Raw genomic sequence first — 26,228 nt, 5'->3', positions numbered from 1 at the left:
CTTTTTGTCGATTCTTTGGGATTTTCTACAGAGATAATCATATTGTCCATGAATAGAGCCAGTTTTATTTGTTCCTGCCCATTTGTGTGCTTTTTTTCTTTTGAGGTAGCTAGGAATCCAGTACCATGTTGAATAGGAGAAGTGAGGATATCCTTCCCTTGATACTGATTTGAGGGAAAAAGCATTCATTGTCTTATCATTAACTATATTAGCTGTAGGGTTTTTTGTTGATGGTCTTTATTATTTTACCTGTATATTTTAAGTTGAACCTTCTTCCATTCCTCATTTTTTTCTGTCTGTGTTAAAATGCTAACTCCCAGGACAATGGCAAATCTTATTTTTTTCAGTGTATATCCATATCTCTATCAATAATAGTATTTGCCTACTACCCATCCTCCAACAACAAAAAAGGTACATGTTTTCATAATAAGCTTTAATTTTGTTTTTTTTCTTAAAATGTGTTTTTTACTCAATTAAGCATATTTCATACCATTTTATTTCAAGTCTGTCTTTTGAAAATTGGAATCTTGTTACTTGACCATTTAAATTAAGAGTTGTATATATGGAACAAGCATTGGTGTTTGCCATCATTCAAACTACTGTTGTCACATAGAGCATTTTTGAATGTCCAGAAAAAATAATTTCAACCTTTCTGAAATGTTCAGGAACAGCCTAGGACTTTGCGGCTGTTTTCGGAGGCTGGAACTCTCCGGCTTCAAATTTTTCTTTGAATTTTAAGTAGTCTCTTCTTTTATCAAAATATTTTATCTGTTGAGAAAAAAGGGTCTGAGATAAGGGCAAGCTATGCAGCTTAAACAAAAGCACAGATTTAAATGTAACTAATTATTCAATATAAATCATGTAAGTAGCCTAAGTAATTTATATTTTAGAACCATTTTGAATCAGTGCATCTTATGTATAAGAGTCTCTAAAGAGAGTATAGACCAGTGAGTCCTAACCCTTTTTGAGTTACTGATCCTGTTGAGAATTTGAGTGCCCTGTGCACCTTCTCAAGAAGTGTATGTGCTTACACATGTGAAATGTACTATGTAAGTTCACAGTCCATAGGACTCTCAGGTCATAAGACTTCATGATTTAGAACTCCCGCAGCTCGGGGTCTCTTCCCTACGCTGTCACGGAACTCCCCGGAGGCCAAGGGGAGGGCGGCCTCACTGAGGCTGCCGGTTCTGGAGGGGCCCCGGAGGCCGAAGCTGCAACACTCGTGTGGACGGCGGGCCGGAGATTTATCCTGTAATAAAATACCGTCTATTGAAAGACGTACATGTGAACCACTATCTTTTTTGCAGTTTATAAATCTTGGTTGCAATTTACTCACAGAACTGAGCTTTGGAACTTCCAGGCCCAGCATGGAATGCACTTTTTCCACAAGTAATACACCAAAAGTACATCTACACGTGGAACAACTGCTACAGAACACCTACTGAACACTGGCAGAAGACCTCAGACCTCCCAAAAGACAACGAATCATCACAAATTGAGGAGGTGGACTATGGAGAGCAAGATTTATGATATTTTCCCCTTTTCTTCTTTTTGTGAGTGTGTATGTGTATGCTTCTGTGTGAGAGTTTGTCTGTATAGCTTTCCTTCCACTATTTGTCCTAGGGCTCTATACATCCTTTTTTTTAAAATTTTTTTTCTCTTAATTATTTTTATACTTTAATAAATTTATTATATTTTATCTTATTTTATTTTACTTTACCTTCATCCTTTCTTCTTTTCCTTCCTTCCCTCCTTCCTTTCTTCCTCCCTCCCTCCCTCCTTCCTTCCTTTCCTTCCTTCCTTCCCTCCTTCTTTCCTTTCCTTCCTTCCTTCCTTTCTTTCTTCCATCCTTCCTTTCTTTCGTCCTTCCTTCCCTCCTTCCTCCTTTCCTTTCCTTCCTTCCTTCCTTCCTTTCTTTCTTTCTTCCTTCCTTCCTTCCTTCCTCCCTGCCTCCCTCCCTCCCTCCCTCTCTCTCTCTCTCTCTCTCTCTTTCTTTCTTTCTTTCTTCTAATTCTTTCTTTCCACTTTTTCTCACTTTTATTCTGAGCCATGTGGATGAAAGGCTCTTGGTGCTGCAGCCAGGAGTCAGTGCTGTGCCTCTGAGGTGGGAGAGCCAACTTCAGGACACTGGTCCACAAAAGCCCTCCCAGCTCCACATAATATCAAACGGTGAAAATCTCCCAGAGATCTACATCTCAACACCAACAACCAGCTTCACTCAACGATCAGCAAGCTACACTGCTGGACACCCTATGCCAAACAACTAGCAAGACAGGAACACAAGCCCACCCATTAGCAGAGAGGCTGCCTAAAATCATAATAAGGCCACAGACACCCCAAAACACACCACCAGACGTGGACCTGCCCACCAGAAAGACAAGATCCAGCCTCATCCACCAGAACACAGGCACTAGTCCCCTCCCCCAAGAAGCTTACACAACCCACTGAACCAACCTTAGCCACTGGGGACAGACACCAAAAACAACAGGAACTACGAACCTGCAGCCTGCAAAAAGGAGACACCAAACACAGTAAGATAAGCAAAATGAGAAGACAGAAAAACACACAGCAGATGAAGGAGCAAGATAAAAACCTACCAGACCTAACAAATGAAGAGGAAATGGGCAGTCTACCTGAAAAAGAATTCAGAATAATGATAGTAAAGATGATCCAAAATCTTGGAAATAGAATAGACAAAATGCAAGAAACATTTAACAAGGACCCAGAAGAACAAAAGATGAAACAAACAATGATGAACAACACAATAAATGAAATTAAAAATACTTTGGACGGGATCAATAGCAGAATAACTGAGGCAGAAGAACGGATAAGTTACCTGGAATATAAAATAGTGGAAATAACTACTGCAGAGCAGAATAAAGAAAAAAGAATGAAAAGAACTGAGGACAGTCTCAGAAACCTCTGGGACAACAGTAAACGCACCAATATTCGAATTATAGGGGTTCCAGAAGAAAAAGAGAAAAAGAAAGGGACTGAGAAATTATTTGAAGAGATTATAGTTGAAAACTTCCCTAATATGGGAAAGGAAATAGTTCATCAGGTCCAGGAAGCACAGATCGTCCCATACAGGATAAAACCAAGGAGAAATACGCCAAGACACATATTAATCAAACTGTCAAAAATTAAATAAAAAGAAAACATATTTATTAAAAGCAGGAAGGGAAAAACAACACATAACACACCAGGGAATCCCCATAAGGTTAACAGCTGATCTTTCAGCAGAAACTCTGCAAGCCAGAAGGGACTGGCAGGACATATTTAAAGTGATGAAGGAGGAAAACCTGCAACCAAGATTACTCTACCCAGCAAGGATCTCATTCAGATTTGATGGAGAAATTAAAACCTTTACAGACAAGCAAAAGCTGAGCGAGTTCAGCACTACCAAACCAGCTTTACAGCAACTGCTAAAGGAACTTCTCTAGGCAAGAAACACAAGAGAAGGAAAAGACCTACAGTAACGAGCCCAAAACAGTTAAGAAAATGGGAATAGGAACATACATATCGATAATTACCTTATATGTAAATGGACTAAACGCTCCCACCAAAAGACACAGACTGGCTGAATGGATAAAAAACAAGACCCATATATCTGCTGTCTACAAGAGACCCACTTCAGACCTAGAGACACATACAGACTGAAAGTAAGGGGATGGAAAAAGATATTTCATGCAAATGGAAACCAAAAGAAAGCTGGAGTAGCAATTCTCATAACAGACAAAATAGACTTTAAAATAAACACTATTAGAAGAGACAAAGAAGGACACTACATAATGATCAAGGGATCAATCCAAGAAGAAGATACAACAATTGTAAGTATTTATGCTCCCAACATAGGAGCACCTCAATACATAAGGCAAATACTAACAGCCATAAAAGGGGAGATCGACAGTAACACATTCATAGTAGGGGACTTTAACACCCCACTTTCACCCATGGACAGATCATCCAAAATGAAAATAAATAAGGAAACACAAGCTTTAAATGATACATTGAAAAAGATGGACTTAATTGATATTTATAGGACATTACATCCAAAAACAACAGAATACACATTTTTCTATAGTACTCATGGAACATTCTCCAGGATAGATCATATCTTGGGTCACCAATCAAGTCTTGGTAAATTTAAGAAAATCGAAATTATATCAAGTATCTTTTCCGACCACAACACTATGAGACTAGATATCAATTACAGGAAAAGATCTGTAAAAACTACAAACACATGGAGGCTAAACAATACACTACTTATTAATAACGAAGTGATCACTGAAGAAATCAAAGAGGAAATGAAAAAATACCTACAAACAAATGACAATGGAGACACGACGACCCAAAATCTATGGGATGCAGCAAAAGCAGTTCTAAGAGGTAAGTTTATAGCAATAAAATCCTACCTTAAGAAACAGGAAGCATCTCGAATAAACAACCTAACCTTGCACCTCAAGCAATTAGGAAAAAAAGAACAAAAAAACCCCATATTTAGCAGAAGGAAAGAAATCATAAAAATCAGATCAGAAATAAATGAAAAAGAAATGAAGAAAAAAATAGCAAAGATCAATAAAACTAAAAGCTGGTTCTTTGAGAAGATAAACAAAATAGATAAACCACTAGCCAGACTCATCAGGAAAAAAAACGGAGAAGACTCAAATCAATAGAAATGAAAAAGGACAAGTAACAACTGACACGGCAGAAATACAAAAGATCGTGAGAGATTACTGCAAGCAACTCTATGCCAATAAAATGGACTATCTGGAACAAATGGACAAATTCTTAGAAATGCACAACCTGCCAAGACCGAATCAGGAAGAAACAGAAAATATGAACAGACCAATCACAAGCACGGAAATTGAAACTGTGATTAAATATCTTCCAACAAACAAAAGCCCAGGACCAGGTGGCTTCACAGGCCAATTCTATCAAACATTTAGAGAAGAGCTAACACCTATCCTTCTCAAACTCTTCCAAAATACAGCAGAGGGAGGAACACTCACAAATTCCTTCTCCGAGGCCACCATCACCTCGATACCAAAACCAGACAAGGATGTCACAAAGAAAGAAAACTACAGGCCAATATCACTGATGAACACAGACGCAAAAATCCTCAACAAAATACTAGCAAACAGAATCCAACAGCACATTAAAAGGATCATACACCATGATCAAGTGGGGTTTATTCCAGGAATGCAAGGATTCTTCAATATACGCAAATCTATCAATGGGATAAACCATATTAACAAACTGAAGGAGAAAAACCATATGATCATCTCAATAGATGCAGAGAAAGCTTTTGACAAAATTCAACACCCATTTATGATAAAAACCCTGCACAAAGTAGGCATAGAGGGAACTTTCCTCAACATAATGAAGGCCATATATGACAAGCCAACATCATCCTCAATGGTGAAAAACTGAAAGCATTTCCACTAAGATCAGGAACAAGACAAGGTTGCCCACTCTCACCAGTCTTATTCAACATAGTTTTGCAAGCTTTAGCCACAGCAATCAGAGAAGAAAAGGAAATAAAAGGAATCCAAATCGGAAGAGAAGAAGTAAGGCTGTCACTGTTTGCAGATGACACGATACTACACATAGAGAATCCTAAAGATGCTACCAGAAAACTACTAGAGCTAAGCAACGAATCTGGTAAAGTAGCAGGACACAAAATTAATGCACAGAAATCTCTGGCATTCCTACGCACTAATGATGAAAAATCTGAAAGTGAAATCAAGAAAACACTCCCACTTACCACTGCAACAAAAAGAATAAAATATCTAGGAATAAAGCTACCTAAGGAGACAAAAGACCTGTATGCAGGAAATTATAAGACACTGATGAAAGAAAGTAAAGATGATACAAATAGATGGAGAGATACACCATGTTCTTGGATTGGAAGAATCAACATTGTGAAAATGACTCTACTACCCAAAGCAATCTATAGAGTCACTGCAATCCGTATAAAACTACCACTGGCATTTTTCACAGAACTAGAACAAAAAATTTCGCAATTTGTATGGAAACACAAAAGACCCCGAATAGCCAAAGCAATCTTGAGAACGAAAAAAGGAGCTGGAGGAATCAGGCTCCCTGACTTCAGACTATACTACAAAGCAACAGTAATCAAGACAGTATGGTACTGGCACAAAAACAGAAAGATAGATCAGTGGAACAGGATAGAAAGCCCAGAGATAAACCCACGCACATATGGACACCTTATCTTTGATAAAGGAGGCAGGAATGTACAGTGGAGAAAGGACAGCCTCTTCAATAAATGGTGCTGGGAAAACTGGACAGGTACATGTAAAAGTATGAGATTAGATCACTCCCTAACACCATACACAAAAATACGCTCAGAATGGATTAAAGACCTAAATGTAAGGCCAGAAACTATCAAACTCTTAGAGGAAAACATAGGAAGAACACTCTGACATAAATCACAGCAAGATCCTTTCTGACCCACCTCCTAGAGTAATGGAAATAAAAACAAAAATAAACAAATGGGACCTAATGAAACTTCAAAGCTTTTGCACAGCAAAGGAAACCATAATCAAGACCAAAAGACAACCCTCAGAATGGGAGAAAACATTTGCAAATGAAGCAACTGACAAAGGATTCATCTCCAAAATTTACCACCAGCTCATGCAGCTCAATAACAGAAAAACAAACAACCCCATCCAAAAATGGGCAGAAGACCTAAATAGACATTTCTCCAAAGGAGATATACAGAATGCCAACAAACACATGAAAGAATGCTCAACATCATTAATCATTAGAGAAATGCAAATCAAAACTACAATGAGATATCATCTCACACCAGTCAGAATGGCCATCATCAAAAAATCTAGAAACAATAAATGCTGGAGAGGGTGTGGAGAAAAGGGGACACTCTTGCACTGCTGGTGGGAATGTGAATTGGTTCAGCCACTATGGAGAACAGTATGGAGGTTCCTGAAAAAACTACAAATAGAATTACCATATGACCCAGCAATCCCACTACTGGGCATATACCCTGAGAAAACCAAAATTCAAAAAGAGTCATGTACCAAAATGTTCATTGCAGCTCTATTTACAATAGCCCGGAGATGGAAACACCCTAAGCGCCCATCATCGGATGAATGGATAAAGAAGATGTGGCACATATACACAATGGAATATTACTCAGCCTTAAAAAGAAACGAAAATGAGTTATTTGTCATGAGATGGATAGACCTAGAGTCTGTCATACAGAGTGAAGTAAGTCAGAAAGAAAAAGACAAATACCGTATGCTAACACATATATATGGAATTTAAGGGGAAAAAAATGTCATGAAGAACCTAGGGGTAAGACAGGAATAAAGACGCAGACCTACTGGAGAACGGACTTGAGGATATGGGGAAGGGGAAGGGTGAGTTTTGACAGGGCGAGGGAGAGTCATGGACATGTACACACTAACAAACGTAGTAAGGTAGATAGCTGGGGGGAAGCAGCGCAGGGCACAGGAATATTAGCTCGGTGCTTTGTGACAGCCTGGAGGGGTGGGATGGGGAGGGTGGGAGGAAGGGAGAAAAAAAACAAAAAAACTAAGCAATACATTAACATGGGGAAAAACTGAATTTTTGTAAATTTTGTAATATCAGCGTAACTCACAAATTAGCCTGGAGACAGAAACCGTTCTAACCGAGCAGTCTTCTTAAAGGCAAGTGTCTAAAAAGCTCTGGAGCTGTGTTTTTTGTTGTTGTTGTTTTTATTTTAGAAGAATCAGATCATCAGCTTCCGCTATGGCAAGTAATAAAGTCTTGCTTAGTGAAAAAAAAAAAAAAAAAAAAAAAATCTTCCAACAAACAAAAGCCCAGGACCAGGTGGCTTCACAGGCGAATTCTATCAAACATTTAGAGAAGAGCTAACACCTATCCTTCTCAAACTCTTCCAAAATACAGCAGAGGGAGGAACACTCCCAAATTCCTTCTGCGAGGCCACCATCACCTCGATACCAAAACCAGACAAGGGTGTCACAAAGAAAGAAAACTACAGGCCAATATCACTGATGAACACAGACGCAAAAATCCTCAACAAAATACTAGCAAACAGAATCCAACAGCACATTAAAAGGATCATACACCATGATCAAGTGGGGTTTATTCCAGGAATGCAAGGATTCTTCAATATACGCAAATCTATCAATGGGATAAACCATATTAACAAACTGAAGGAGAAAAACCATATGATCATCTCAATAGATGCAGAGAAAGCTTTTGACAAAATTCAACACCCATTTATGATAAAAACCCTGCACAAAGTAGGCATAGAGGGAACTTTCCTCAACATAATGAAGGCCATACATGACGAGCCCACAGCCAACATCATCCTCAATGGTGAAAAACTGAAAGCATTTCCACTAAGATCAGGAACAAGACAAGGTTGCCCACTCTCACCACTCTTATTCAACATAGTTTTGCAAGTTTTAGCCACAGCAATCAGAGAAGAAAAGGAAAGAAAAGGAATCCAAATCCGAAGAGAAGAAGTAAGGCTGTCACTGTTTGCAGATGACACGATACTACACATAGAGAATCCTAAAGATGCTACCAGAAAACTACTAGAGCTAAGCAACGAATCTGGTAAAGTAGCAGGACACAAAATTAATGCACAGAAATCTCTGGCATTCCTACGCACTAATGATGAAAAATCTGAAAGTGAAATCAAGAAAACACTCCCACTTACCACTGCAACAAAAAGAATAAAGTATCTAGGAATAAAGCTACCTAAGGAGACAAAAGACCTGTATGCAGGAAATTATAAGACACTGATGAAAGAAAGTAAAGATGATACAAATAGATGGAGAGATACACCATGTTCTTGGATTGGAAGAATCAACATTGTGAAAATGACTCTACTACCCAAAGCAATCTATAGAGTCACTGCAATCCGTATAAAACTACCACTGGCATTTTTCACAGAACTAGAACAAAAAATTTCGCAATTTGTATGGAAACACAAAAGACCCCGAATAGCCAAAGCAATCTTCAGAACGAAAAAAGGAGCTGGAGGACTCAGGCTCCCTGACTTCAGACTATACTACAAAGCAACAGTAATCAAGACAGTATGGTACTGGCACAAAAACAGAAAGATAGATCAGTGGAACAGGATAGAAAGCTCAGAGATAAACCCACGCACATATGGACACCTTATCTTTGATAAAGGAGGCAGGAATGTACAGTGGAGAAAGGACAGCCTCTTCAATAAATGGTGCTGGGAAAACTGGACAGGTACATGTAAAAGTATGAGATTAGATCACTCCCTAACACCATACACAAAAATACGCTCAGAATGGATTAAAGACCTAAATGTAAGGCCAGAAACTATCAAACTCTTAGAGGAAAACATAGGAAGAACACTCTATGACATAAATCACAGCAAGATCCTTTCTGACCCACCTCCTAGAGTAATGGAAATAAAAACAAAAATAAACAAATGGGGCCTAGTGAAACTTCAAAGCTTTTGCACAGCAAAGGAAACCATAAACAAGACCAAAAGACAACCCTCAGAATGGGAGAAAATATTTGCAAATGAAGCAACTGACAAAGGATTCATCTCCAAAATTTACCACCAGCTCATGCAGCTCAATAACAGAAAAACAAACAACCCCATCCAAACATGGGCAGAAGACCTAAATAGACATTTCTCCAAAGGAGATATACAGAATGCCAACAAACACATGAAAGAATGCTCAACATCATTAATCATTAGAGAAATGCAAATCAAAACTACAATGAGATATCATCTCACACCAGTCAGAATGGCCATCATCAAAAAATCTAGAAACAATAAATGCTGGAGAGGGTGTGGAGAAAAGGGGACACTCTTGCACTGCTGGTGGGAATGTGAATTGGTTCAGCCACTATGGAGAACAGTATGGAGGTTCCTGAAAAAACTACAAATAGAATTACCATATGACCCAGCAATCCCACTACTGGGCATATACCCTGAAAAAAACCAAAATTCAAAAAGAGTCATGTACCAAAATGTTCATTGCAGCTCTATTTACAATAGCCCGGAGATGGAAACAACCTAAGCGCCCATCATCGGATGAATGGATAAAGAAGATGTGGCACATATACACAATGGAATATTACTCAGCCTTAAAAAGAAACGAAATTGAGCTATTTGTCATGAGATGCATAGACCTAGAGTCTGTCATACAGAGTGAAGTAAGTCAGAAAGAAAAAGACAAATACCGTATGCTAACACATATATATGGAATTTAAAGGGAAAAAATGTCATGAAGAACCTAGGGGTAAGACAGGAATAAAGACGCAGACCTACTGGAGAACGGACTTGAGGATATGGGGAAGGGGAAGGGTGAGTTTTGACAGGGCGAGGGAGAGTCATGGAAGTGTACACACTAACAAACGTAGTAAGGTAGATAGCTGGGTGGAAGCAGCCGCAGGGCACAGGAATATTAGCTCGGTGCTTTGTGACAGCCTGGAGGGGTGGGATGGGGAGGGTGGGAGGGAGGGAGAAAAAGAACAAAAAAACTAAGCAATACATTAACATGGGGAAAAACTGAATTTTTGTAAATTTTGTAATATCAGAGTAACTCACAAATTAGCCTGGAGACAGAAACCATTCTAATCGAGCTGTCTTCTTAAAGGCAAGTGTCTAAAAAGCTCTGGAGCTGTGTTTTTTGTTGTTGTTTTTTTTATTTTAGAAGAATCAGATCATCAGCTTCCTCTATGGCAAGTAATAAAGTCTTGCTTAGTGAAAAAAAAAAAAAAAAAATCTTCCAATGAACAAAAGCCCAGGACCAGGTGGCTTCACAGGCGAATTCTATCAAACATTTAGAGAAGAGCTAACACCTATCCTTCTCAAACTCTTCCAAAATACAGCAGAGGGAGGAACACTCCCAAATTCCTTCTGCGAGGCCACCATCACCTCGATACCAAAACCAGACAAGGATGTCACAAAGAAAGAAAACTACAGGCCAATATCACTGATGAACATAGACGCAAAAATCCTCAACAAAATACTAGCAAACAGAATCCAACAGCACATTAAAAGGATCATACACCATGATCAAGTGGGGTTTATTCCAGGAATGCAAGGATTCTTCAATATACGCAAATCTATCAATGGGATAAACCATATTAACAAACTGAAGGAGAAAAACCATATGATCATCTCAATAGATGCAGAGAAAGCTTTTGACAAAATTCAACACCCATTTATAATAAAAACCCTGCACAAAGTAGGCATAGAGGGAACTTTCCTCAACATAATGAAGGCCATATATGACAAGCCCACAGCCAACATCATCCTCAATGGTGAAAAACTGAAAGCATTTCCACTAAGATCAGGAACAAGACAAGGTTGCCCACTCTCACCACTCTTGTTCAACATAGTTTTGCAAGTTTTAGTCACAGCAATCAGAGAAGAAAAGGAAATAAAAGGAATCCAAATCGGAAGAGAAGAAGTAAGGCTGTCACTGTTTGCAGATGACACGATACTACACATAGAGAATCCTAAAGATACTACCAGAAAGCTACTAGAGCTAAGCAACGAATCTGGTAAAGTAGCAGGACACAAAATTAATGCACAGAAATCTCTGGCATTCCTATGCACTAATGATGAAAAATCTGAAAGTGAAATCAAGAAAACACTCCCACTTACCACTGCAACAAAAAGAATAAAATATCTAGGAATAAACCTACCTAAGGAGACAAAACACCTGTATGCAGGAAATTATAAGACACTGATGAAAGAAATTAAAGATGATACAAATAGATGGAGAGATATACCATGTTCTTGGATTGGAAGAATCAACATTGTGAAAATGACTCTACTACCCAAAGCAATCTACAGAGTCATTGCAATCCCTATCAAACTACCACTGGCATTTTTCACAGAACTAGAACAAAAAATTTCGCAACTTGTATTTGTATGGAAACACAAAAGACCCCGAATAGCCAAAGCAATCTTCAGAACGAAAAAAGGAGCTGGAGGAATCAGGCTCCCTGACTTCAGACTATACTACAAAGCAACAGTAATCAAGACATTATGGTACTGGCACAAAAACAGAAAGATAGATCAGTGGAACAGGATAGAAAGCCCAGAAATAAACCCACGCACATATGGACACCTTATCTTTGATAAAGGAGGCAGGAATGTACAGTGGAGAAAGGACAGCCTCTTCAATAAATGGTGCTGGGAAAACTGGACAGGTACATGTAAAAGTATGAGATTAGATCACTCCCTAACACCATACACAAAAATAAGCTCAGAATGGATTAAAGACCTAAATGTAAGGCCAGAAACTATCAAACTCTTAGAGGAAAACATAGGAAGAACACTCTGACATAAATCACAGCAAGGTCCTTTCTGACCCACCTCCTAGAGTAATGGAAATAAAAACAAAAATAAACAAATGGGACCTAATGAAACTTCAAAGCTTTTGCACAGCAAAGGAAACCATAATCAAGACCAAAAGACAACCCTCAGAATGGGAGAAAACATTTGCAAATGAAGCAACTGACAAAGGATTCATCTCCAAAATTTACCACCAGCTCATGCAGCTCAATAACAGAAAAACAAACAACCCCATCCAAAAATGGGCAGAAGACCTAAATAGACATTTCTCCAAAGGAGATATACAGAATGCCAACAAACACATGAAAGAATGCTCAACATCATTAATCATTAGAGAAATGCAAATCAAAACTACAATGAGATATCATCTCACACCAGTCAGAATGGCCATCATCAAAAAATCTAGAAACAATAAATGCTGGAGAGGGTGTGGAGAAAAGGGGACACTCTTGCACTGCTGGTGGGAATGTGAATTGGTTCAGCCACTATGGAGAACAGTATGGAGGTTCCTGAAAAAACTACAAATAGAATTACCATATGACCCAGCAATCCCACTACTGGGCATATACCCTGAGAAAACCAAAATTCAAAAAGAGTCATGTACCAAAATGTTCATTGCAGCTCTATTTACAATAGCCCGGAGATGGAAACAACCTAAGCGCCCATCATCGGATGAATGGATAAAGAAGATGTGGCACATATACACAATGGAATATTACTCAGCCTTAAAAAGAAATGAAAATGAGTTATTTGTCATGAGATGGATAGACCTAGAGTCTGTCATACAGAGTGAAGTAAGTCAGAAAGAAAAAGACAAATACCGTATGCTAACACATATATATGGAATTTAAGGGGAAAAAAATGTCATGAAGAACCTAGGGGTAAGACAGGAATAAAGACGCAGACCTACTGGAGAACGGACTTGAGGATATGGGGAAGGGGAAGGGTGAGTTTTGACAGGGCGAGGGAGAGTCATGGACATGTACACACTAACAAACGTAGTAAGGTAGATAGCTGGGGGGAAGCAGCGCAGGGCACAGGAATATTAGCTCGGTGCTTTGTGACAGCCTGGAGGGGTGGGATGGGGAGGGTGGGAGGAAGGGAGAAAAAAAACAAAAAAACTAAGCAATACATTAACATGGGGAAAAACTGAATTTTTGTAAATTTTGTAATATCAGCGTAACTCACAAATTAGCCTGGGGACAGAAACCGTTCTAATCGAGCTGTCTTCTTAAAGGCAAGTGTCTAAAAGGCTCTGGAGCTGTGTTTTTTGTTGTTGTTGTTTTTATTTTAGAAGAATCAGATCATCAGCTTCCTCTATGGCAAGTAATAAAGTCTTGCTTAGTGGAAAAAAAAAAAAAAAAAATCTTCCAACAAACAAAAGCCCAGGACCAGGTGGCTTCACAGGCGAATTCTATCAAACATTTAGAGAAGAGCTAACACCTATCCTTCTCAAACTCTTCCAAAATACAGCAGAGGGAGGAACACTCCCAAATTCCTTCTGCGAGGCCACCATCACCTCGATACCAAAACCAGACAAGGGTGTCACAAAGAAAGAAAACTACAGGCCAATATCACTGATGAACACAGACGCAAAAATCCTCAACAAAATACTAGCAAACAGAATCCAACAGCACATTAAAAGGATCATACACCATGATCAAGTGGGGTTTATTCCAGGAATGCAAGGATTCTTCAATATACGCAAATCTATCAATGGGATAAACCATATTAACAAACTGAAGGAGAAAAACCATATGATCATCTCAATAGATGCAGAGAAAGCTTTTGACAAAATTCAACACCCATTTATGATAAAAACCCTGCACAAAGTAGGCATAGAGGGAACTTTCCTCAACATAATGAAGGCCATACATGACGAGCCCACAGCCAACATCATCCTCAATGGTGAAAAACTGAAAGCATTTCCACTAAGATCAGGAACAAGACAAGGTTGCCCACTCTCACCACTCTTATTCAACATAGTTTTGCAAGTTTTAGCCACAGCAATCAGAGAAGAAAAGGAAAGAAAAGGAATCCAAATCCGAAGAGAAGAAGTAAGGCTGTCACTGTTTGCAGATGACACGATACTACACATAGAGAATCCTAAAGATGCTACCAGAAAACTACTAGAGCTAAGCAACGAATCTGGTAAAGTAGCAGGACACAAAATTAATGCACAGAAATCTCTGGCATTCCTACGCACTAATGATGAAAAATCTGAAAGTGAAATCAAGAAAACACTCCCACTTACCACTGCAACAAAAAGAATAAAATATCTAGGAATAAAGCTACCTAAGGAGACAAAAGACCTGTATGCAGGAAATTATAAGACACTGATGAAAGAAAAGTAAAGATGATACAAATAGATGGAGAGATATACCATGTTCTTGGATTGGAAGAATCAACATTGTGAAAATGACTCTACTACCCAAAGCAATCTATAGAGTCACTGCAATCCCTATAAAACTACCACTGGCATTTTTCACAGAACTAGAACAAAAAATTTCGCAATTTGTATGGAAACACAAAAGACCCCGAATAGCCAAAGCAATCTTCAGAACGAAAAAAGGAGCTGGAGGAATCAGGCTCCCTGACTTCAGACTATACTACAAAGCAACAGTAATCAAGACAGTATGGTACTGGCACAAAAACAGAAAGATACATCAGTGGAACAGGATAGAAAGCTCAGAGATAAACCCACGCACGTATGGACACCTTATCTTTGATAAAGGAGGCAGGAATGTACAGTGGAGAAAGGACAGCCTCTTCAATAAATGGTGCTGGGAAAACTGGACAGGTACATGTAAAAGTATGAGATTAGATCACTCCCTAACACCATACACAAAAATACGCTCAGAATGGATTAAAGACCTAAATGTAAGGCCAGAAACTATCAAACTCTTAGAGGAAAACATAGGAAGAACACTCTGACATAAATCACAGCAAGATCCTTTCTGACCCACCTCCTAGAGTAATGGAAATAAAAACAAAAATAAACAAATGGGACCTAATGAAACTTCAAAGCTTTTGCACAGCAAAGGAAACCATAATCAAGACCAAAAGACAACCCTCAGAATGGGAGAAAACATTTGCAAATGAAGCAACTGACAAAGGATTCATCTCCAAAATTTACCACCAGCTCATGCAGCTCAATAACAGAAAAACAAACAACCCCATCCAAAAATGGGCAGAAGACCTAAATAGACATTTCTCCAAAGAAGATATACAGAATGCCAACAAACACATGAAAGAATGCTCAACATCATTAATCATTAGAGAAATGCAAATCAAAACTACAATGAGATATCATCTCACACCAGTCAGAATGGCCATCATCAAAAAATCTAGAAACAATAAATGCTGGAGAGGGTGTGGAGAAAAGGGGACACTCTTGCACTGCTGGTGGGAATGTGAATTGGTTCAGCCACTATGGAGAACAGTATGGAGGTTCCTGAAAAAACTACAAATAGAATTACCATATGACCCAGCAATCCCACTACTGGGCATATACCCTGAGAAAACCAAAATTCAAAAAGAGTCATGTACCAAAATGTTCATTGCAGCTCTATTTACAATAGCCCGGAGATGGAAACAACCTAAGCGCCCATCATCGGATGAATGGATAAAGAAGATGTGGCACATATACACAATGGAATATTACTCAGCCTTAAAAAGAAACGAAATTGAGCTATTTGTCATGAGATGGATAGACCTAGAGTCTGTCATACAGAGTGAAGTAAGTCAGAAAGAAAAAGACAAATACCGTATGCTAACACATATATATGGAATTTAAGGGGAAAAAAATGTCATGAAGAACCTAGGGGTAAGACAGGAATAAAGACGCAGACCTACTGGAGAACGGACTTGAGGATATGGGGAGGGGGAAGGGTGAGTTTTGACAGGGCGAAGGAGAGTCATGGACATGTACACACTAACAAACATAGTAAGGTAGATAGCTGGGGGGAAGCAGCCACAGGGCACAGGAATATTAGCTCGGTGCTTTGTGACAGCCTGGAGGGGTGGGATGGGGAGGGTGGGAGGGAGGGAGAAAAAGAACAAAAAAACTAAGCAATACATTAACATGGGGAAAAACTGAATTTTTGTAAATTTTGTAATATCAGAGTAACTCACAAATTAGCCTGGAGACAGAAACCATTCTAACCGAGCTGTCTTCTTAAAGGCAAGTGTCTAAAAAGCTCTGGAGCTGTGTTTTTTGTTGTTGTTGTTTTTATTTTAGAAGAATCAGATCATCAGCTTCCTCTATGGCAAGTAATAAAGTCTTGCTTAGTGAAAAAAAAAAAAAAAAAAAAAAAATCTTCCAACAAACAAAAGCCCAGGACCAGGTGGCTTCACAGGCGAATTCTATCAAACATTTAGAGAAGAGCTAACACCTATCCTTCTCAAACTCTTCCAAAATACAGCAGAGGGAGGAACACTCCCAAATTCCTTCTGCGAGGCCACCGTCACCTCGATACCAAAACCAGACAAGGGTGTCACAAAGAAAGAAAACTACAGGCCAATATCACTGATGAACACAGACGCAAAAATCCTCAACGAAATACTAGCAAACAGAATCCAACAGCACATTAAAAGGATCATACACCATGATCAAGTGGGGTTTATTCCAGGAATGCAAGGATTCTTCAATATACGCAAATCTATCAATGGGATAAACCATATTAACAAACTGAAGGAGAAAAACCATATGATCATCTCAATAGATGCAGAGAAAGCTTTTGACAAAATTCAACACCCATTTATGATAAAAACCCTGCACAAAGTAGGCATAGAGGGAACTTTCCTCAACATAATGAAGGCCATACATGACGAGCCCACAGCCAACATCATCCTCAATGGTGAAAAACTGAAAGCATTTCCACTAAGATCAGGAACAAGACAAGGTTGCCCACTCTCACCACTCTTATTCAACATAGTTTTGCAAGTTTTAGCCACAGCAATCAGAGAAGAAAAGGAAAGAAAAGGAATCCAAATCCGAAGAGAAGAAGTAAGGCTGTCACTGTTTGCAGATGACACGATACTACACATAGAGAATCCTAAAGATGCTACCAGAAAACTACTAGAGCTAAGCAACGAATCTGGTAAAGTAGCAGGACACAAAATTAATGCACAGAAATCTCTGGCATTCCTACGCACTAATGATGAAAAATCTGAAAGTGAAATCAAGAAAACACTCCCACTTACCACTGCAACAAAAAGAATAAAATATCTAGGAATAAAGCTACCTAAGGAGACAAAAGACCTGTATGCAGGAAATTGTAAGACACTGATGAAAGAAAAGTAAAGATGATACAAATAGATGGAGAGATATACCATGTTCTTGGATTGGAAGAATCAACATTGTGAAAATGACTCTACTACCCAAAGCAATCTATAGAGTCACTGCAATCCCTATCAAACTCCCACTGGCATTTTTCACAGAACTAGAACAAAAAATTTCGCAATTTGTATGGAAACACAAAAGACCCCGAATAGCCAAAGCAATCTTCAGAACGAAAAAAGGAGCTGGAGGAATCAGGCTCCCTGACTTCAGACTATACTACAAAGCAACAGTAATCAAGACAGTATGGTACTGGCACAAAAACAGAAAGATAGATCAGTGGAACAGGATAGAAAGCTCAGAGATAAACCCACGCACATATGGACACCTTATCTTTGATAAAGGAGGCAGGAATGTACAGTGGAGAAAGGACAGCCTCTTCAATAAATGGTGCTGGGAAAACAGGACAGGTACATGTAAAAGTATGAGATTAGATCACTCCCTAACACCATACACAAAAATACGCTCAGAATGGATTAAAGACCTAAATGTAAGGCCGGAAACTATCAAACTCTTAGAGGAAAACATAGGAAGAACACTCTGACATAAATCACAGCAAGATCCTTTCTGACCCACCTCCTAGAGTATTGGAAATAAAAACAAAAATAAACAAATGGGACCTAATGAAACTTCAAAGCTTTTGTACAGCGAATGAAACCATAATCAAGACCAAAAGACAACCCTCAGAATGGGAGAAAATATTTGCAAATGAAGCAACTGACAAAGTGTTCATTTCCAAAATTTACAAGCAGCTCATGCAGCTCAATAACAAAAAAAGAAAGAACCCAATGCAAAAATGGGCAGAAGACCTAAATAGACATTTCTCCAAAGAAGATATACAGAGTGCCAACAAAAACATGAAAGAATGCTCAACATCACTAAGCATTAGAGAAATGCAAATCAAAACTACAATGAGATATCATCTCACACCAATCAGAATGGCCATCATCAAAAAATCTAGAAACAATAAATGCTGGAGAGGGTGTGGAGAAAAGGGAACCCTCTTGCACTGTTGGTGGCAATGTAAATTGATACAGCTACTGTGGAGAACAGTATGGAGGTTCCTTAAGAAACTACAAATAGAATTACCATATGACCCAGCAATCCCACTACTGGGCATATACCCTGAGAAAACCGTAATTCAAAAAGAGTCATGTACCACTGCAGCTCTATTTACAATAGCCCAGAGATGGAAACAACCTAAGTGTCCATCATCGGATGAATGGATAAAGAAGATGTGGCACATATATACAATGGAATATTACTCAGCCATAAAAAGTAATGAAATTGAGCTATTTGTAATGAGGGGGAAAGACCTAGAGTCTGTCATACAGAGTGAAGTAAGTCAGAAAGAAAAAGAGAAATACCATATGCTAACACATATATTTGGAATTTAAGGGGAAAAAATGTCATGAAGAACCTAGGGGTAAGACAGGAATAAAGACACAGACCTACTAGAGAATGGACTTGAGGATATGAGGAGGGGGAAGGGTAAGCTGTGACAAAGCGAGAGAGAGGCATGGACATATATACAGTACCAAACGTAAGGTAGAGAGCTAGTGGGAAGCAGCCGCATAGCACCGGGCGATAAGGTCGGTGCTTTGTGATCGCCTGGAGGGGTGGGATAGGGAGGGTGGGAGGGAGGGAGACGCAAGAGGGAAGAGATATGGGAACATGTATATATATATAACAAATTCATTTTGTTGTAAAGCAGAAACTGACACACCAGTGTAAAGCAATTATACTCCAATAAAGATGTTAAGAAAAAAAAAAAGACTTCATGATTTAAAGACATTGTACAAGTTTTTCCTGTCAACTGTAAGTTCAACAAGTTTTTTAATTCACCAGCCATCATATTTGTGTTAAGTTTATCTTATCCGGAACATACATTTAAGGAGATAGACACATAGTTAAAAATTATATTCGTGAACTATGAATAAGTAAACTGATGGCAAAACTTTAATACACTAAATATTTCATTTTATTATTTCTATTTACATCCTCCTCTTGCCATAGGGAATTTGGAGTTTCTTAAATCCCCATATCCTGAAACAGTAAAATCACAGAAGTAGAAAATCAAGGCCAACCACCAAATCCTCATAGCATCTGCACCTGAGCTGCTTTGCAGACAAGACAAAGGCATGATACCACACACGTCTTCACTGTCAGAACAGAAAAGCTTTTCTTAGGATTTAATTCTTAAATATTTCAGTAGAGCCTGAGTTAAGAATGTAAAACTGTGCCTGCCCTGTCTCAAGCTGGGATAAGAGACTCAGATAAAGCCAGCTACAAAGTTAACGTTCCTCTGTAGGACACACCGTAGCCAGACACTGTCCTAAGAGACCCCTTTGAGTGACTAATGCTTTTTTTTTGGGGGGGGGGGGGCTGTGTTGGGTCTTCGTTGCTGTGCGCGGGCTTTCTCTAGCTGCAGCAAGCAGGGGCTACTCTTTGTTGCGGTGCACGGGCTTCTCATTGCAGTGGCTTCTCTTGTTGTGGAGCACAGGCTCTAGGAGTGCGGGCTTTAGGAGTTGCGGCACGCAGGCTCAGTAGTTGTGGCTTGTGGACTCTAGAGCGCAGGCTCAGTAGTTGTGGCGCACGGGCTTAGTTGGTCCGTGGCATGTGGGATCTTCCCGGACCAGGGCTGGAACCTGTGTCCCCTGCACTGGCAGGTGGATTCTTAACCACTGCACCACCAGGGAAGTCCCTACCGCTTTCTTATTCACCAAGAAACTCTGTTCTCTAAAATCAAACTATCAGAAATTTGCTCTTTGAAGTTGTTTTGGTAAGAATGCAACACCCCACTTTTGCCTGGGAGGGATCTGATAGGCACTTTGACAAAAAGAAGCAGTCTTGATTTCCAACTCAGGTGCAGGACTTCACATAAGGATTTCTGAGCATGACGACATGGAAGCGTTAATCTTTGTGGAAAATAAGACCCTGGGTCCACTTCTCAGTCCAGAGTTGACGACCTGCTTATACACAGCCCTGCTTTGCTCTGAATCTATCAAAGCACCACTTCATTTCAGTTTCACCTAAACTCCATCCTTCCCCAAACGCTCTGATAGCTCCTTTCCCTTGGCTGGTGAAACGCCCACAGCAGCTCCAGTGCGTGGGGCTCCCTGGTTAGAGCACGTTAATAAATCTCACTGTCAGACTCCACACCCCTGGTGTCCTTAGGCTGACTGAGCTGGGACGGGTGTTATATGTAAAGGGCACCAGATGAAGAAGTGGAGAATGCTCTTAACGTTTTTGTGGCAAATCAATAGATCTTTGCATCTCTTGTCACATCTCCAGCTGCCTAAATGACAATGCCATTTAGTGGTCCTACTTATACTTCAGTCCCAACTTGTCCAGAACTCAGCTCCTCTCCAGACATGTTTCTCCTCCCGTCATCTATTTCAGTGACCGCGTCACCATCCACCCAAATGCTCCGATCTCTTTCCCCCTCTTGATCGCGACAGTACAGGCCCACATCATTCCTCACGTGGATTGTTTTAATAGCTCTTTAACTGGTTTCTCTACCCTCCTTCATCCATCCATCACACCGCTGCCAAGAATAATCTTTTTGAAATTCCAATTTGATCATGGCACTGCTTGTTTAAAGATCTTTCAAGGTATCCCTACTGCCTTCAAGGTCAACATCCAAACTTCTCAGTAAGACAAATCAGGTCATTCATGGCTCAATCTCTGCCCATCTGTCTATCTTCTGGGTTTACCACCAGTCCCTGAAATGCTACCCGTCCAGAGCTACCCCATTTCCTGAATGTGCTGATTTCTCATGCATCTTGCTTCCATGCCTTTGCATATACCGTACTCTCTGCTTGAAAAGCTCTGCTCCAGTCTTTTCCATTCAATTAACAGTTGAGGACCCTCGACATGTGGCACCTCGAAGAGGCTAATGTCCAAAAGGCTAATAAACCAACAAGCAATTCTTGAGAAGCACTGTGTATGTATAATGCTAGTGTCCTCTAAGCCATTAGATGAGATGCAGGATAGTAGCATGAATGCCAAAATACTGGAATTTCTGAGACATTTCAAAGGTTCACAGGGAAAAGACAGTATCTGAAATTGATGTTAGGATCAAGTATCTTGGCTGTCCGGTTGCTCTATTTGTGGAAGACCGCGTTGGATGATGCTACAATAACAGACGTGATCCCTGCTCCTTCCTAAGTTACGAACCAATAGGAGGCTTTAAATCGGGCCATTATGCAAGGCCGACTGAGGAGCACTATAAAAGGGATAAGCAAAGGGGCAGAGAAGAGTAATTTGGTTTTGTGACAGCACAGTTTTATGGCATATTTATTATGTAAGAAATTTTTATTTTTAGTGTTTTATCATAGAAGTATTCATTGTGAATCTCTATTTGGTGGTTTTATTTTTACCTTTATTCTCTGGCTGTGGCTTCAGCTAAGTAAAAGAATCCAAACTTTGCAATCAGAGAGACCTACTTTCAAATCCCCTCTCTACTACTTGGCTGGTTAGCCGATCTTGAACAAATCATTTCACCTTTCTGAGCCTTAGTTTCTATTACATAAAAGAGATACAATAGTACCTCACAAGACTGAATGAAAATTAAAGCTAATGGAAACACAATTTCTCACACAGAATGCACTCAGAGAATACTCCCATCACTTCTCCCTCTGTCTCCTTCCCCACCTTCTCTCACAAATCTCTGTAAATACCGTTCGCTTTTATTCTATGGCCACTGGGCATGACTCCTGAGTAGAGAGCACGGGTGAAAAGGGAGCAAAGGGCTGAGGGTGCAGGCTGGGAAAGGGAGCTCAGTTACAGACTAAGAATAGTCTGCAGATGACAACGGTTTTCCCTGGGAGCACGGCTGTCAGTGTCAGATGCAGCAGCAGTTATTCTGATTGCTTTGCTCTACCGCTCCCTTCTTTGTTGGCGTAACCTATAACTTTGTAGGTTACTGTCAGTTTCTCTAACAATGTTCATGTCATAACTCTTGCGTGGTTCAGTATCCATGTGGTTGATCCTGCCAGACCCTGGCCTCTCAGGTCCTTGGCCTCTCTCTTCAATGATCTTGTCCTCCAACCCGCCTTACTGCCAGGATCAAAGCCTAGGCCTCGTCCTTACCAACAAACACAGCCCTGCCGTAATCTCAATTCCGAGCATCCCATTCTCCAGCCCCAACAGTGAAAAAGCAAGTTATTTCAATGCTCTGGGCTTCAGTCGCCTCCTCTGGAAATTGACGGCAACACCGCCCATCTCAAAGGGTAGTGATGAAGGAGCATCAGGCACTCACACAGGGGCACTTACTGAGCCCAGTGATGTTAGTTCCCTTTTCCAACCCCTCCCATTCTAAGGACTGGCAATACAGAGCAAGAGCCCGTGTCGGCGAGGCACTTGGAGTAGCTGGTGGCAAAATCCACCATATGATCATTTAGTTTCTTCCACTTTCTAAACTCCTTTGTATTTGCATTTTGGGTATATGACCATATGATTTGTGGCGGGCAACTGGGAATGCTTTATTTCTGATAGCAGCTCTAGGCCAATGAATTTGCCAACTCTTGCCCAAGAGTAAATACTATCCCTTCAGAAGATCCAGGAGAAATCTACCAATTTAGAAGGTTGGAATTTTTTGGTTAGCGTGCGTATGTTTTGCTTTCAATCATCTTTAAAGTGTCAGGTGACATTTTCCAAAGGTGTGCCTGCTATGTACATAAAACAAGCCTGGATTACGAGACAAGGTTTTCTCTGCTGCTCACGGAAACCGCTCATTTGACATGCCTCAAACGGTGCCTCATTTCATAGCCCACCACTCACCGTAAGCTCTATGTATTTTGACAGCAAACAGAAACACGTCCCAGTGTGACTTACCCACTGTTGGGGACAGCTTGATTCAAATGAGCTTCTTAACTTCTTGCACCGAGAAGCGTCCTCTGTGTTCTCATCTAAACACTTCCAGTACTCATCCCGGGCTCCCCAGCAAGCCTGCCTTTCTTTCATAGATGGGGCTGCCATTCCTAGTGGGCTCAAGCTGCCAACCAAAACATGTGATATTAGCAAGGAACTTGTAATTCGAGAGAAGGTAAGCCAAAGAAAACATACTGTTGCTCCCTCCAAACCCCTCTTTTTTCAAAGTTATGCCTCCGTTTCTTAATGATGTGACTGAAACCAATCAGTTCTATTACATTAACGGTATCGTAAGAGCACTCGCTTTTGACGCTTATCCCTTACACCAGGTAATTTGCTCCATTGCTGGAGTGGCAGCTTGGTCTCAGAAAGCCGGAGTTAGGGGCTTCCCTGGTGGCGCAGTGGTTGAGAGTCCGCCTGCCGATGCAGGGGACGCAGGTTCGTTCCCGTCTGGGAAGATCCCACATGCCGCGGAGCGGCTGGGCCCGTGAGCCATGGCCGCTGAGCCTGCGCGTCCGGAGCCTGCGCTCCGCAACGGGAGAGACCACAGCTGTGAGAGGCCCGCGTACCGCAAAAAAAAAAAAAAAAAGCCGAAGTTAGAATTACGGCTCTCACACGGTCTGTCACTAAGACACTTCAGTTATCCTCTCGAGCCTGTTTCCCCTTCGATAAAACAGGGGAGCGGTGCCCATTTTACGAGGTTGCTGTTCGAACCAAAGTGCTATACAAATAAATGCACGAGGGCAAAATCACCAGGCAGTACACGGAGTGCTGCTGCGTCTTGCAGAAGGCTCGCAGAAAGTCAGCGACCTCCGGGGTCCATACCCTCCCCGGCCCGCCCCGCCAGCCCCGCCAGCAAGCCCACCTCTCCGCCCGCCCAGAACCAGGCTCCCTTCGGCGCCGACTGGAGCAGAGGCACGCAGCCCAGCAACCGAGAAAAAAGGTCGCGGTGCCGAAGACTGGCGCCGCACTGCCGCCTCGCCCGCCGGAACTCAAGCGTCGTAGAACCCCGCCCCCTCAAGGAAACAATCCACGCGGCGAATGCGCTGGCCTTGGAATGATCCTTACGGGCTACCGTTCGCTGTTCCAGGAGGGCGGGACTTCCTGTTCCGTTCTGTTACCTGTCGCAGTGACTTCCGGGCCTGCTCGGGCGAGGGAGGCGGGTCCTGGGGCTGTGGGGGTGGGAAGTGAGTGGGATCGGGTCACTCCTCAGAGCGGTCTTGGCTTTATTAACGTCTCGGTGCCTCTCTCCCTGCAGTTTTTCGTGATTTTAACGAACTGTGCTTCTTTCATGAATCTAAATTTCTGCATATATCTCGCCAAGCGCCGTTCGGAAAGCTTAACGTGCGAGCCCTGCCGGAAACGGCGGCTTTGTGTGGAAGTTGGCACCTGAGATGAGAGCGGGACGAAGCGTTAAAGGGCCGCGAAGGCTTAACTCGTCGCTTTTTAAATTAAAGGAAAGAAAAGAAAGAATTGATCCCAGAAAGAGGCGGGTGACACCCCAGGACACATGGCAAATAAGTGACTGAGCTGAGAACCCAGGGCACCCAGCTCCCAGTTTCCTGATTCACATTTGATCCTGTTACACTTACCAACATTGTCACCTTTCCCTTGCTTGAACCTTTGCGGCTTTCTTCTGTAGATGGACAAGATCCTTTTAGTTGGTATTGGGAGACATCTAGTGAAAGAATATGAAAGCCAAGTTCCAGTCGGCTGAGATCTGATAGTTCGTGGGATTAAAATGTGAGCCTGATTAGAGTTTACAGCTAAGATCTTTGGACTTGGATCTGAAAGTTGACGGAGGTAATACAAATTGGTCAGGAGAGTGGGTAAAATTAATACCTGTATTATTGTTTTAATCTTACTTGTGGCTTTTTTTACTCCCTAAACGCTGAGGTGTTTTTCAAAAGGAATGGAAAGCGCTGCTCCAGATATTTTGAAATATGCTCTTTTTAATATTTTAGTGAATATCTCAGCAGAATCTTTATTTGAAAGCACGTTTGTAGATACAGGTCAGTCGTCCAGGTCTCTTAAAGATCCCATCTGCGGCATCATCTAGTCCTGTTGAATTCTAAGTGCTTATAAAACTCACAAGCAGTTTACAGCTCTGCACTCAGTGCTGGTATTTAATCCTTTACAAATAAACATACGCAGATTTTCAGGTTGGCTGTGTGAAGCCTAAGTACCACCAAACATATGTTCTACAATATGGGAAGGATTTCTGTAACAGTTAATGGAGTCTAATAAGTGGATTGCTTTAGCTTTACCAGGACCACCAATTCTTTTACACTGTGTCTATCAAGGGCAGTTTATATAAAGATAGTATTTTTAAAGTATGACTAATGAGATACAAAAAGGATGGAAGGAGTCTTGAATGACTTATGAGTTGAAAAAAAAATATTTAAAGTTTAAAATTTTTATGCACTTAATAATAAATATATATATATGTAATATATAAAGGGAATCGATGAAATTATAAAGAAAAAAATATATGGCCATAGTGGGTGATTTTAACAGGCCTTTCCCAGTCATTGTTAAGACAAACAAAAGAAAAATCAGGGTATAGAAAATTTGAATAACATGATGTACAAACTTGACCTAATGAATATACACAGAAAAACACAACCAAAATCAGAACATGTTTTTTGGAACGTA

General features: G+C 40.6%; 1 protein-coding gene across 1 annotated transcript in view; it reads right to left on the bottom strand.

Annotated features, from left to right (window-relative positions):
• Positions 1-1,002: 1,002 nt before the first annotated feature.
• LOC116741904 overlaps positions 1,003-26,228 on the bottom strand; it is a 35,510-nt gene continuing 10,284 nt past the window's right edge. The window contains 6 exon segments of the mRNA XM_032609079.1: positions 1,003-1,249; positions 23,538-23,697; positions 24,439-24,489; positions 24,491-24,624; positions 24,695-24,745; positions 24,894-24,962. Of these exon segments, the coding sequence (XP_032464970.1) occupies positions 1,079-1,249; positions 23,538-23,697; positions 24,439-24,489; positions 24,491-24,624; positions 24,695-24,745; positions 24,894-24,962 (636 nt within the window). The 3' untranslated portion in view covers positions 1,003-1,078.

Source organism: Phocoena sinus, chromosome 16, assembly GCF_008692025.1.
Source record: "Phocoena sinus isolate mPhoSin1 chromosome 16, mPhoSin1.pri, whole genome shotgun sequence".
NCBI lineage: Eukaryota > Metazoa > Chordata > Mammalia > Artiodactyla > Phocoenidae > Phocoena > Phocoena sinus.
Note: the sequence above shows the minus strand (reverse complement) of the source record. Positions and strands in the feature narration are given on the sequence as shown.